Source organism: Aristolochia californica, unplaced genomic scaffold, assembly GCF_029961685.1.
Source record: "Aristolochia californica isolate CCGP_79_NKW_82.1479 unplaced genomic scaffold, dmAriCali1.0.hap1 SCAF_9, whole genome shotgun sequence".
Classification (NCBI taxonomy): Eukaryota; Viridiplantae; Streptophyta; class Magnoliopsida; order Piperales; family Aristolochiaceae; genus Aristolochia; species Aristolochia californica.
The window spans coordinates 30,764,884-30,777,992 of NW_027182290.1; the positions used below are offsets into that span (position 1 = coordinate 30,764,884).

The window sequence follows — 13,109 nt, forward strand, 5'->3', positions numbered from 1 at the left end:
CGATTGAAGAAGAATCTGTTGGAGCAGACTTTTTTGATAGATCGGTGAGCTTTGTTCGACGTTGAAGCGAAGGCAAATGCTTTATGCTTCCAAAGGTGATAGTGGTGTCGGTAGAAATCATTCTATTATTAGGGGGCCGTGAAAGCAATCAAGAACACGATGAGCTATTTCTGTCGTGTTATCATTCTACTTTGATCACTCTTACCCAGAGGAAAGGAAGAAGATGAGTTTAAATTGTTAAAAGCTAATTGAGCACAAGCAATTCGAAAAGTAAGCTTTTTTCACATTTTTAAAACAGGACTATTGTTTCGGGTTTCAACTTTCATATGTACAGAAAGACTTGCACGGATAAGACTTGTTACGCTGAATGGAAGTATTTCATAATGACGAGCATGACGGCGATTCTTGCTCAGCGATCACATTTTCTACAGAGGCTAATGTACATTTGTAGATAAATTGTGACTTCGTAGAGTCCCAGAAAACTGGATTTTACCATGTTAGCAGAAGAAAGAAAGATGAATACGATTCTCAGTTTTAATCCTTTTGCAGATATGAATTCTCGAAGTTGACTTTTGGAGCGATGAGCCCTTTGAACGTTGCGCAATTTCGCGTGGTTTTAGCCCATTGAATCGATTCAAGATCTCCTTAGAGAAAAATACCGGCTGGCCTCTCTTGGTAAGCGGGATCATTCTTCCCTGTACACATGGAAGAGGGGAAGGGTGGCGGAACTATCTTTAAAATTGTAGAGGGAGAGGGAAGCGGCGGAGCCCCACCTTCCCCTCCTTCGGCCTACGGAGGACCTGACTCGGTTAGCTAGGCTAACAATCACATATTTTGTTTTGATGTCCTAAAAAATACAATGAGACGTGAAAAAAGGTTACAAAAAAGTCAAGTTTCTTGGTCAATTGGCTAACACATAAGACTTAATGAAAATTGTGGAACAAATAGAGCATTAGAAAGTGATAAGGAAGAAGATATAGTAGAAATACGGGCCCTATTATTTTGGTTTGGGACCCATCTACAATAAGATACAAATCCACCTGTGATACAAGGTGTCGAAGAACATAAGTTTTAAATTTTACTAGTAAGTTGTTCAGATGCTCCAGATTCAATGATCCAATATGAAGAACCGAAACATGAAATAAAGAGAATATACCAGTAGTAGCAACAGTGGCATAGGAGCACTTTAATGAGCAGTCGTTAGGGTTTTAATTTTTTACGAAAGATTATAATCCTCCTCGATGAGAACCATATTCCCTTTGGAGGGATCTAAAGGAAGTTCTTTCCTGGTTGAAGTTGTGAAAAGTGAGGATTGATTAGCCTTGAAAAAAAAATCAGGTTTTCCATAAATTCTAACACTTTTCCACCGCATGGTTGTTGAGGCCACAATAAGTCCACTTTCTATTCCAACAAAGCTTGAGGAGTTGAAGGTAGAGTAAACATTGTTTCTTCCTCTGTCTTGGCCACCAAATCTACTTTTATCTTCCTCTTCCTCTTCCTCTACCATAGCTACCACTCCCCCTCCTTGGGAGAACATTATAGAATTTTTTAACTAATCAGGCTAAGATGTTAGTCCTTTGGCTGGAATCATGAGCATGTCAACACAATCATCATAAAAAAAAGGTCTAACTGAAGAGCTAAGTACCTGGGATTTGGCAACATCAAGATAAGGCTTCAAGGTAGATGGTGTTAGGAATTAGATGCCCTAATTCCAAACTAATGAAAGCAATAATAATAAACGCAGAAGAAGGGAAAAACAAGTATGAAAATATAACAAGATTTATACAAATTCACCTCAAGGTAAGACTACATCCTGTCTTTCGCCGCTGCAGTTATCCACTATAAAGATGAAATAGTTTACAAGAGAAATCGCACATACTTACAGGTGTTTTTTCTCTAACCTCTCTCAATTGCAACTAATAATGCTCCTCGGATTATAAAACCCTAAAAGCGACGCCCCAAATATAAAGAGGAGATTAGGGCAACCGCAATACAAGACTAAAATTGCCAAATTGCCCTTAATGAAACAACAGTTAATATATCGTGGACCTAGCAAGGGCTCTGCCTCCACACCCTCGGGAGGGGGGCTCTCCTCCCCCTTCCAACCCCCCATGGTGACCTTACCACGAAGGTCTATCCGCGTACCGACTCAATGTAAGGCGTTGATTAGGTTCCACAACTTAACATATGGCTAAAGACGAGGACTTCACTTTGTTTCTCTAGAGTTGTAAATCAATTGAATATGGTTGAACAACTTCCATTCTTGTAGACAACCTCTGAATCAATCAAAATACTCATGAAGATTGTCACTTTGCTTTGTCTTATACATCAGTAGAAAAATATCATAAATCTTTTGAAGATTATCAGAAGTGAAAATACAATCTAAAACAAGTCTCCCAAACATCTTTAGTTGTATCTAAGGGGACAAAATTGTTACCAATCGATTCTTCTATACTATTTACTAACCAACTTATAACCAAAATATATTCCTTTAATCACTGTTGATAAAAGGGATCATCTTAAATAAGAGATGGTTGTGTTAAGTGTCCATAAAATTCTATTATAATAAAAAAAATGTTTGATATATTGTGGCTATGATGAGTAATTATTTAAGTCCTTAAGTGGAATAGTAATAATTCTCAAAAAGTCATGTTTGCTTAAATCATTGGAAAACTTATTTGAAACTTCTTCTATATTTGACCAACCACAGTAGAACTAACAATCAAGGGAATGATGAACTAACACAAAAACTATATTATCAAGTTATAAGAAAAGCAACAAGTAAAGACAGAAAGCACTAAGGTGCTGGTTTTCAATTAATGAATTAGGAATCAGCACTCTTATATATGGATGACGTGCATGGTATGTATAAAACTAAAAGAAATAAGAGCATGGCTGGAAGAAAGAAACCAGCTAGGTTTGTCCCAAAAATCCCTCAAAAAACAGAGTCAATAAATGAGATTCAAACAATTAAAGATTAGTAATTCTCATGTAACAATTAACACTAAACCATAACTTGAGGTTTCTTTTTATAGAAAAAGGAATTGAAACTTAATTCCAAACACTGTTGAAGCAGCACAAAGTAGGAGTTTTCGAATTCAAAGGGATTATTTGGAGAGAGAAAAAAACTTGATTCCAACTAAAACTCACTTTCTGCCCTCATAAAATTCGATTTTGATAGACATAAGAGAGAATTAAACACTTGAAATTGCGAAGTTGAAGGTAGTTCAGACATTTCTTGTTGCTGTTTTTAATTTTCTCTTTGAAGATTTGGAGGAGAACTATTTACTCTTAATTTTCTTGCAGAGACTTTTCTCTTCAATTTAGCACTCGTTTGAGTTGCATATGAATTATTTTAAAAATAATAATAATCTGAAATACCTAACAATTATTTAATAGTTTTATTGGGAATTTCTTTTGATTACAAAACTTGTCTAGAGCTAAGAAGCGTTATTAGCACATTAATCTTAAAGTAATAGATTCCGTGAGATATTTCTTAGTTTTCATAATTATTTTAATAATTTCATTCTCAAGTGAATTGAGGAAACCTTAAGATTGGTATCATCTATATGATGTAGGATTGTTTAGACCTTTGATTATTAGATATTTTTCGCAGGAAAGCATAACACATGATTTTCAAATATTTTTCCAAGGTTTGATCTACATCATCATATTACTAAACCAAAACACTTGTTAAATGTATGATAACAACTCATTTATATTGGTGGCAGTCTGCAGTAGTCTATACTGTCCAGACTGCCTGATAAATCTTCTCATTTAGTTGGCCATTCTATGAAGAATGACTTTTTTACTAGGCTGAAGAAGTGAATCTTGTTGTAGTTTTGCATGGTTCTGTGAATCTCTTCTGTACCAATTTGTTCGTCTCCAACGCAAAGGAGTATGCTAATCGTAAAGTGAAAAGTTTCTCTTGCTGAATCATAAGAGCAGAAGGTCATTTAGAAGCGCATTTTTTCAATAGAAAATCTGTCAAAAGAAGAAGAAAATGTGAAATCATAAAAATGTCAGTCCTCTATATAACTAAAAAAAAAAAACATATTTTTCAAAGAGAAACCCGTGGCGAGACGCCACTTGCGAATCCTTTCATGGTTCGAGTTCTAGCTGATATCCTTTTGGAACCATTGATCAGAGGCCCATCAACAGTACCATTGCCTACAACACCAGTTACAAAATCACAACCAAAACAAAAGTTACACTAGCACAGCAACATAATCTTTTTCAGAGGGGGAAAAAACGCCTGATGCGTCTGGTTCATTTTTTTTTTCATCATGTAAAAGTAATTTAAAAACAGCAAAATCATTTTTTTTTTTTTTTGTCGTTTGCCCCTTTTCACCCTGGAGTTTCAATCTCCATACATTCATCTGTTTCACAAAAACAAAACAAAATAATAATAACAAAAATAAAATAATTTAACAGAACAAAATCAGTTCAAAATGTCCTATATCTACATACATTTCACAATGTAGTAACAACAGAGTGAGCGGAAACAAGCCTGACGATTCGAGTCACAAGAAATCTCCTCACTATTTTCTTGTACAACTGTTCTCTTTCTAGCAGTTGATTCCACATTGTTGAATATCTGGTCCCGTCACCCTGGTTGTAAAAGGGTCAACTCGGACCCATAACAAGGAGAAAATAGAGGCCAGAAGAATAGACCAGACAACCACAATGGTTGGAGTCCGATTCTGGCGGCCCATCAACCCCTTCAGGAAAGGGTAAAGGTGGACGATCACCCAGAAGGCAAAGAAAAGCTTGCCGAATAAAGGACCCCACGATTGATACCCACTGTTGATAGCATAAGATATTCCAGCAACCACCCCTACCAAATTGATTATAAGAAGAGTGGTTGGTGGAATGAGCAGCGTGGTCCATTTGAACATGTACAACTCAGTAAAATCACCATCTTCATCTGAAGCCTTAGATGTGACAGTGAAATTGGTATCAATACCAGCGAGGACTTTAAGAAGACCTTGGAAAACAGCAAAGAGATGGGCTGAGACACCTCCAATAACCCAGAACTGTTCGTTCCTCCACCACTCCTCTATTCCAACCCCACTCCACCTCATCTCCAATATACCAGTAGCAAAGATAGACAAGAAGAGAGAAATGAACCAGATACTGGCAATATTACTAATCTGCACAAATATATAGAAGATCATCAGTATCTGAACCCATATCCAGAGTATGGCTTATTCACAGCTTTTAGATCTGAAAAACTTTTCTGACAACACAATATGATACAAAGATTGAAGAAGCTTAAAATAATCGGAAATATTGCAGGTGAAGAAGTACCTGGGGTATAATGAACTTCCCTGTAAGAAGACATACAGCTGGCAATGTACAATACATTAGAAGAGGAATAGCTGTGACTGGATAAATGGTGGTGTTTATGTATGCAAATCTCTCAAGAAACTTCAGCCTCCCACCATATCCATACCAAATGGGGCAATGCCGACTAAAAAGAATCTCAACAGAACCCAGAGCCCACCGGAGAACTTGATTTAGACGATCTGAAAGATTAATGGGTGCTGATCCTTTAAAGGCTGCACGCTGGGGCATGCAGTAGATTGAGCGCCAACCACGGGCATGCATCTTGAACCCAGTCAGAATATCTTCTGTGACAGAACCATAAATCCATCCAATCTGCAGAGAAGAGTGCAGTGTTACAAAGAAAAGAAAGAAACTGCAAAATGCATTGAAAAATCTATTTGAACAAATCATGCACATTACTGTATCCTGTGAATATTACTACATAGTTCAACCTACATGCTTGTTCCAAATCCATGATGGAACATATTAACATAAAAACCACCTAACAACATCAAATAGTAAAGAACAGAGATCTATATTCGATGTGGTAAAGAGGTGACCAGTTTCTATGCTTCTACATTTGTCAAGTTGGACGAAATTGTTGAGATCAGAGGTTAACTCAGGAACAACATTAGGACACAACATAATCTTTTTGTTTGGTTGAACACCAGGATATTGTCCAACAAAAACTTTAGGGTGAAAGCAAAGAGAATTTAGTCCTCACAAAATGAGAGATATCTCAGAAGATTGTAATTCCTCAGACGTAAAAGATAACGAGTAAAAGATTTAAACGTTGCACATAAGAAAGCCTTAAACTAATAATTCCAGAAACTGAATCGTAGTTTTATGTTTATTTTTTTAGAGGAATACCATAAAGTTCAAGAATCAGATTTTCACAACGTAAGTAATTTTTTTGCTTAGATTCTCTAGTCAAGGGTCTGGTTTGTGAGGTTTAGAAATAAATGTATAGGTCTCCCTAAAAATCTTTGGCAGCAATAGGACTGCCAATTTTTAACCAGGTAGTGAAAATTGCAGGAAGTGAGTGAGTAAGAGAGAGAGAGAGAGAGAGAGAGAGAGAGAGAGAGATTATAGTGCACAGAATACAGCACACACAATATTTTCACTAGTACCAAGCATACCTCACTTCCCCATTCTGTCTTGTCCTCGTATCCACAGCTAATAACATGGATGGCTTCTTTTAGAAGAGATTCAGGAGTAGCTGACTGAGGAACACCACCATTCTCCATTAAAGTAGAAGCAACAAATACAGCAGACTGACCAAACCTTTTCTCCAAGGTCATCTGTGACATGAGCAAAGACTTCTCGTCATCAAAACCAGCACCTGTATCCAAAAGCACAGAATACTTAAATAACTGCAACATCCAGAGAAATGCCCAGCCAAAAAAGGGTAAGGGAATAGTGACATAGAATTAGTTAAAAACAAACAATTACATGCAACATCAAGAGAACTGCTTATCCAATTAATGTTAAGTGCACAGTGATGTGAAAATGAGAAACACACAAACACAAAGACAGGGGAGAGAGAGGCATAAAATTCTTGTACCTTCAACCCCCTCTTCGATGTCTTCTAGGTTGAATATAGGCACAGTCGAGTCCACATGCTTACTTGACCGTATCTTGTCTGATCCCCTTTTGCTTAACTTCGTACTCTTCTTCCTCGATCCTCCACAACATGAAGAGAAGAATCCTGGTTTTTTATGCTTCTGCTTTAGAGGAGGTTCATATCCATACAAAGCAGTACGGTTGAAGACACAACCAGTACCCACATAAACAGGCCCTTGAATGCCATCGAGACCTCTTAAATTGATCTGAAATCAAGAGAAGAGTTAAAGAACTATCGTGAAGGGATAATACCTTTCGTGGTAAAAGAAATACTCTACATTCATGAAATCACTTAAAAGGAGAAGAAGAAAAAGGATAGCATGCTTACATCAAAGAACACAGTGTTTCGGTTGGCATATCGATCATTCCTATCAATGCCATCAAATCTTTGTGGGAACTGAACATAACAAACAGATTTGCCAAGATTTGGGTCCATAAGAAAACACATGGCTTCCCGCAAGGCCTTGCTATTGTTTATGTAATGATCACAATCAAGATTTAGCAAAAATGAGCCATTGGTCAGAACTGCTGACACACGTACCTATTAAAAGAAAGAGCAAGTTGATTAGAGATAATACAGTTCTATAATCACAGCTAAATTGTGTGACGAAATGGATTAACTACTTACAAGAGCATTCATAGCACCGGCCTTCTTGTGATGTTGAAAGCCTGGACGTTTCTCACGGGAAACATAGACCAACCGTGGAAGTTCATTGCCCTCACTATCAAGCCCTCCACTGTGACCTAAGAAGACCTGCAAACAGCAAAAGGGCATTTACAGAAAGGTATAGACATGTATCAACTTGTGACACATTAACTGCATAACAGCTTTCTAGGAAAAACATTGGCAACACTTATGCTCCACACGTAGAAACATTTCTGGGCACATCTGAGGCTACCATTTCTATGCTCCAAACAAAATAAATACCAACCTGGATCATTCCTGGATGATCTCTGGTGTTATTTCCAGGCCATGGGGTTCCATCTTGCATGACCCACCCTTCTTCAGGAATTTTTTGTGCTTTTGCAACGAGTGCATTAACACGAACTTTAAACTCCTCATACTCTCTCTGCAGTATATGTAAGCAAAGTACATCATAAAACATGTAAAGAAGATGCAGGGATTGGATGCAGATTTGCCAATGTACAATGTCTAACCTTCATGGCTCTTCGGTCCTTAACAAATGAAGGATGTACTTTGTCTTTCAAGTAGTCAATTCGTTGCGCAAAATACCACTCTGGTGCTCGGGGTTCAATGGTGTACTTCTTGCAAAAAGGAACCCATTTTCTTGCAAACTCTGAAGTTTCAGACAGGGCTTCAAATGTCAACATTGCAGCTCCATCATCAGAGACATAGCAGGAGACCTTATCAACTGGGTAATCAACAGCAAGAATTGATAATACAGTATTGGCAGTCACAAGAGGAGGTTCCTTCAAAGGGTCCACAGTACTGACAAATATGTCAACAGCAGCCAATTGAGATGGTTCTCCTTCACGATCATACCTATATCCATAACAACACACAATAAGAACAATCTAATGTGCTTGGAGAAGGCATGATATATTAGAAGTGAGAAAAATGAGTACCTCAAAGCGAGCCGGTCAAGGTAAGTCTCACGGTTCACTGGAAGCCACTTAGGGAACTGATCTAATATCCATGATATGGCAAACCATATCTCACAAATCACAGAGATCAACCACAAGGCATATGCATTTGGAACAGGGTTTGTGATACGATAGTGCAAGAAGATGGAGAGAATAACAAGACGCAGAACAATGACCATTCGGTATGGGTTTATCTTGGACGAAGGAATAGATACCTTCCTTGAAAGAGGTTGGCGTGTTTCATCATTCCTGCATAATCAAATGTGAGTTTAGTTTTGTGCTTCCTTGCTCAACCAAGATTTTAAAAAGAATGTTTAACTAAATTACAAAGAACAAGTAGTATACAGTAATCATAAAGAGAATCTCTTCATCTATTTTTGCAAGAGATTGCGGGTTAAATTCACAAACTTCCAAACAAATCACTATGCATGTTTTAGAATACAAAGATGAGTAGCATCCAGAGCTTCTTAATATGCTCTAGTGAGACTTGGCACCGCGAAGAAAAGACAAGTTCAGTTGAAGATTCAATTTCGCCATATGTACTCCCCCTTGGTCCAGTATTTAAGCGAAGTACCCAATGTTTTACAATTCAAAATTTTCACTTCGCTCATAATTGGTCATTGGTGATCTAATAATGTTCGAACCTAGTTGAGGTTGCTGATCACATATCAGACCTATAACAAAAATGTTCAGATTATTTATCTTTTCTCATGGTTTCCTTTTTCAAACAAAATTCAGTAGTTTTATTTATCAGCTTTAAGCATGATTGTAATAATAAAAAAATTTAAAACGCTTACAAATGCATAAACTAGTGCAATCTTAGTGCTACTTGATTTATAACCAAGGTTTTTTTAATTTCTCTTCAACCTGTGCAAGTGATATCTTTCTGAAGTTTTTCTTATTTGGCTCAGGTCCTGCATACAAAAAACCTAACTAGTACTATGGTAAAAAAAGCAATTTTGAGAAGGTCATATCTCTCTTGTCCTCCTTTTTTGTTTTTTTTTTTCAAAGACTGTGAAGGTCATATCTTTCTAAATCTGTTCTTATTTGACTCTGATTCTGCATGTGAAAGACTAAGTCCAGTACTAAGAATCTTTTGAGAAAAAAATTCAAAAAAATTAAGTACCATGGCTTCGATTACCTACACGAACCCTAAATTATTAGGCTATAGAAAATTTTCCAATTGTCTGAAGCATCAACATGGAAGAAAAAGTATACAAGAACTGAAGAACTACAAAACTTAAGGCACTGCCATGGAATCTTTTGGTTACTTTTGGATGCTGTTGAACAATTTTTACACTGGTTAATCAAGGATTACTTTTTTTTGAGGACTCAAAAGTCAATGTCAATTAATAAATGATAAAACAAGTGTTACAGACAACTGACAGTGGAGCATCTACAAGATTCTACCATAGAACCATGAACACTGACAACTTCCTTTTGCTTCACAAGAAAAGCAGCCCTGATTTTGCCCAACCAGGTCAAGTCCAATGAATTCCTTTATGAACAATTTGAAGGACGGTGGTACCACAACTATAAACACAAACCATATGCAGGATTACCATATAATCCTGAGACCAGGGTAATCCTGCAACCAGGCCCATACACCTTTTTCACATACAAAATCAACCGAATTAACCAATTGAAAGGAACATCACCAAATACAATCCTCCAAAGATTTCAGTGTGTTTTTCAGAAGAGCATGCACAACAGGCAGCAAAAATTATAAGACTTAATGGACGTTTTTTACTTAATCAACATCATGCAAAGATGCAATCAACAAACAATCCAGAAATGTTAATCCCAATCACTTCATCATCAAAGATTTATAAAGTTGTAGCAGAACTAGAGAGCAAATTTTATAAAACACTATTGACTAAAAACTCACAGCAAGGAGTCATCGATCAGCACGTCTGTGCTTGCATCAATATCTCCTGCTCCCCTGCCTTCAGAAGCAGCATGGCCACCATTGCTCATTTGAACAACATTCTTCTCTTGCTTCATCTTCCATCCATCAACCCTCTCTTTCCAAGCAACATTTCCATATCCTTGAGAACCAAATTCTCCTGACGGATCCACAACCCTAATATTTGCTGCAAAAACATATTGTACAGAATGTGAACGAATATTTAGAAAAGCACATTACAATCTTGGAACAATATAGAGCTCAGAACCGCTGAAGTTATATAGCAAATAACCCCAGCAATAGAAACAAAGAAATAATCATTACGAGATTGGTTGACATCTGAGTAAGGCAGAGGATGCACACGCTTCCCACCACCAACACCTCCTGGAGATGGCATTGTAAGGCGGTCGGGAGATGCCGCTGGCAACTCTCCAGAAGCCTGCAAAAAAAAAAGAAAAAAAAATTGAATACCAACTAGCACAAATTTTTTTCAAATATGAAAAGATAAATTAAAGAGTACATATATAAATAGAGGCTGGAAAACTTACAGTGGAACCATTAGTAAGCAACGGAATGTTATTGTGAGGAATTTCATCTCTATCATACTTAGGAGGTGCAACATCCTCTCCACGTCCATAGCTCATTTGCCAGCTCAACATGCGCTCAGCGACTTTCTGCTTTGAATTTTGATTTCCGGAAGAATAATTGAAGTCGCTAGCTACATCGTCAGTATCCCCATCGTCCCCTTCATCTCCACGAATAGGAAGGCTCCCTGAAAATAAGCAACAGTTCCAGATATAAAATTAGAATATACGATCCAAAACATCAAAAGAGCAATAGTATAAAGAAGCGCGCAGATCAGGAATGAGAAAGATCAACTTTTCAAATTTAGGATACATCCAAAAAATAAATAATAATGAACCTTTGTGTCTCTTGTATCTGGTTTTGCATTGAGGACACGATTGATTCCCATCCTTGCGCTCATACTCATAGCATGGTCTGCAGACAGGAAATGCGCACACATCGCAAGCAATAAATAGATCTCCATCTACAGTGATACCAACGTCATCGCCACAGATCTGGCAAACCTGACCGCTAAGGTGTTTCGAAGGCTTCAGCTGAACACGTACATCAATTGAGAAGGGAAAAAATGAGAGTTATACACTATAACGGAATAACTAAGAACTGATCAAAGTTGAGGGATTTGATAATTTTTGGACTCCAGGAACCAAAATTCAGGGAATTCACACTCAGTTGAGCCAAATAGATACGGAAAGAAAGGAATAGAATGTTCGTTTTAGAGGACACGATCAATACTAACCCCTGATTCCCCTTCTTCCGCCATTGGCTGCTGTACAGCCGGTTCTGCAGTTGTACTGTTCCGACGGAAGGAATTGCTACAATCTGTAGTAGATCTACAGTCAATTCATGCACCAAAAGAAGTGTTGCAGCTTAAGCACCCACCACATGCAGAAAAGCTTCGGAATCTGCTTTTCCTTTCAAGGATATTTGCGAAGGAAGTACTTGTCTAAAACAACTCAGAAAGGATCTTCCTTCCCAACAGTGATACGGCTCACTGCTGAGCTCGATTAACCCCAACAAGAAGCAATGTAAATTCTTTAGGGCAAATGCACTATTGGTTCCAGTCAGATCTGCACAAAATAAAATGAAAGATGCTGAAAAGAAACAGAGCACTCGAGCCAATAACTTCAGATCTCTGCCGATTTGGAAACCAACGCCTCAAGATCCGAAACCTTTACAATGCGGCCAGAGATCGCCCACCGACCGTAGAGACAATCAGCCGCGGCAGGCTTGAGAACTCCGTTGCCCTCTTCATCTCTCTTCCTCAACTCTTTGTTTCAATAAAATGCCTTGAAAGAAAGCGACACTTCAGCGATAAGCTTTAATCCTTCCTACAGACGGCATAAAAAAAAATTAGAAGGTATAAAATAAACACAAAAAGAAGAACATCCAAGTAAAAACTCTGCCAAATCCACGTTCACTACCATGAATTAAATAAAAAGCCATCCACAAGATATCAATAGTCTAATCCACCGCGTATAAAACATAATTACATAATTAAAGACATGCCGATCGAAAAGGTGAAATCCAAAACCCTACTCAGATAGCTTCTGCTTCAAGGAGATGAAGACTTTCATCTTCTACACTTTCGTTCTTACCAGGGAAAACAAAGACAAAAGCTACTACCAGTCTACCACACTTCTCAACAAGCGCGGGCTGAGGTGGCAAATGGCTGAGCAAATCCAGCACGAGTCGACGAGCTGCCGACAAGTCGCCGAGAGACGAGAATATTCAATTAGTTTGAGGCGATTTTTTAAACACTGTAATTTTGGTGCACCACGGCACGGCCCGAGCGCCCCTCCTCTCTCCTCTCGTCTGAAACTGGACTGAAATACTGTAATAACAAGGAAACTTTCAAGCAAATTTATTCACACCAAGACTTGGACCAGAAAACAGACCGCTCCTTCTCGGGCTCCCTAGGCACGCTCACGAGAATTACACGCTTCGGAAGTCGAAAGTCCCGTAACAGTATAATCAAGTTGATCCTGTTTAGGAAATCTTATCTACTTAAAAAGGATAAGATGGTGATTAGCAGTTAAGAAAGGTGATCCAACTTTCTGGTCGT

General features: G+C 37.9%; 1 protein-coding gene across 3 annotated transcripts; it reads right to left on the minus strand.

Annotated features, from left to right (window-relative positions):
* Positions 1-4,382: 4,382 nt before the first annotated feature.
* Positions 4,383-12,870, minus strand: LOC137940389 (cellulose synthase A catalytic subunit 3 [UDP-forming]-like). 3 transcript variants are annotated; one of them, XM_068785424.1, is made up of 15 exons: positions 12,643-12,870; positions 11,784-12,375; positions 11,385-11,580; positions 11,011-11,234; positions 10,787-10,901; positions 10,445-10,649; positions 8,539-8,805; positions 8,110-8,455; positions 7,884-8,021; positions 7,580-7,705; positions 7,280-7,492; positions 6,893-7,157; positions 6,468-6,670; positions 5,311-5,661; positions 4,383-5,153 (listed from the first exon to the last, which is right to left on the minus strand). In XM_068785424.1, the coding sequence occupies exons 2-15, from the start codon at positions 11,805-11,807 to the stop codon at positions 4,569-4,571; spliced, it is 3,258 nt and encodes a 1,085-aa protein (XP_068641525.1). In that variant the 5' UTR covers positions 11,808-12,375; positions 12,643-12,870; the 3' UTR covers positions 4,383-4,568. The 3 variants fall into 3 exon arrangements, with proteins under 3 accessions (XP_068641525.1, XP_068641526.1, XP_068641527.1); XM_068785425.1 differs by having other exon boundaries at positions 12,584-12,646; XM_068785426.1 differs by lacking the exon at positions 12,643-12,870 and adding an exon at positions 12,469-12,544.
* Between the last annotated feature and the right edge of the window lie 239 nt (positions 12,871-13,109).

Bases quoted from the DNA above. Each gene is read 5' to 3' on its own strand.
- LOC137940389 (XM_068785424.1), bottom strand. From the start codon at position 11,807: ATGGCGGAAGAAGGGGAATCAGGG. The intron at 8,456-8,538 runs GTACTCATTTTT...TTATGGATATAG, and splicing joins CTTGACCGGCTCGCTTTGAG to GTATGATCGTGAAGGAGAAC. The intron at 7,158-7,279 runs GTAAGCATGCTA...TCTTGATTTCAG, and splicing joins GAAACACTGTGTTCTTTGAT to ATCAATTTAAGAGGTCTCGA.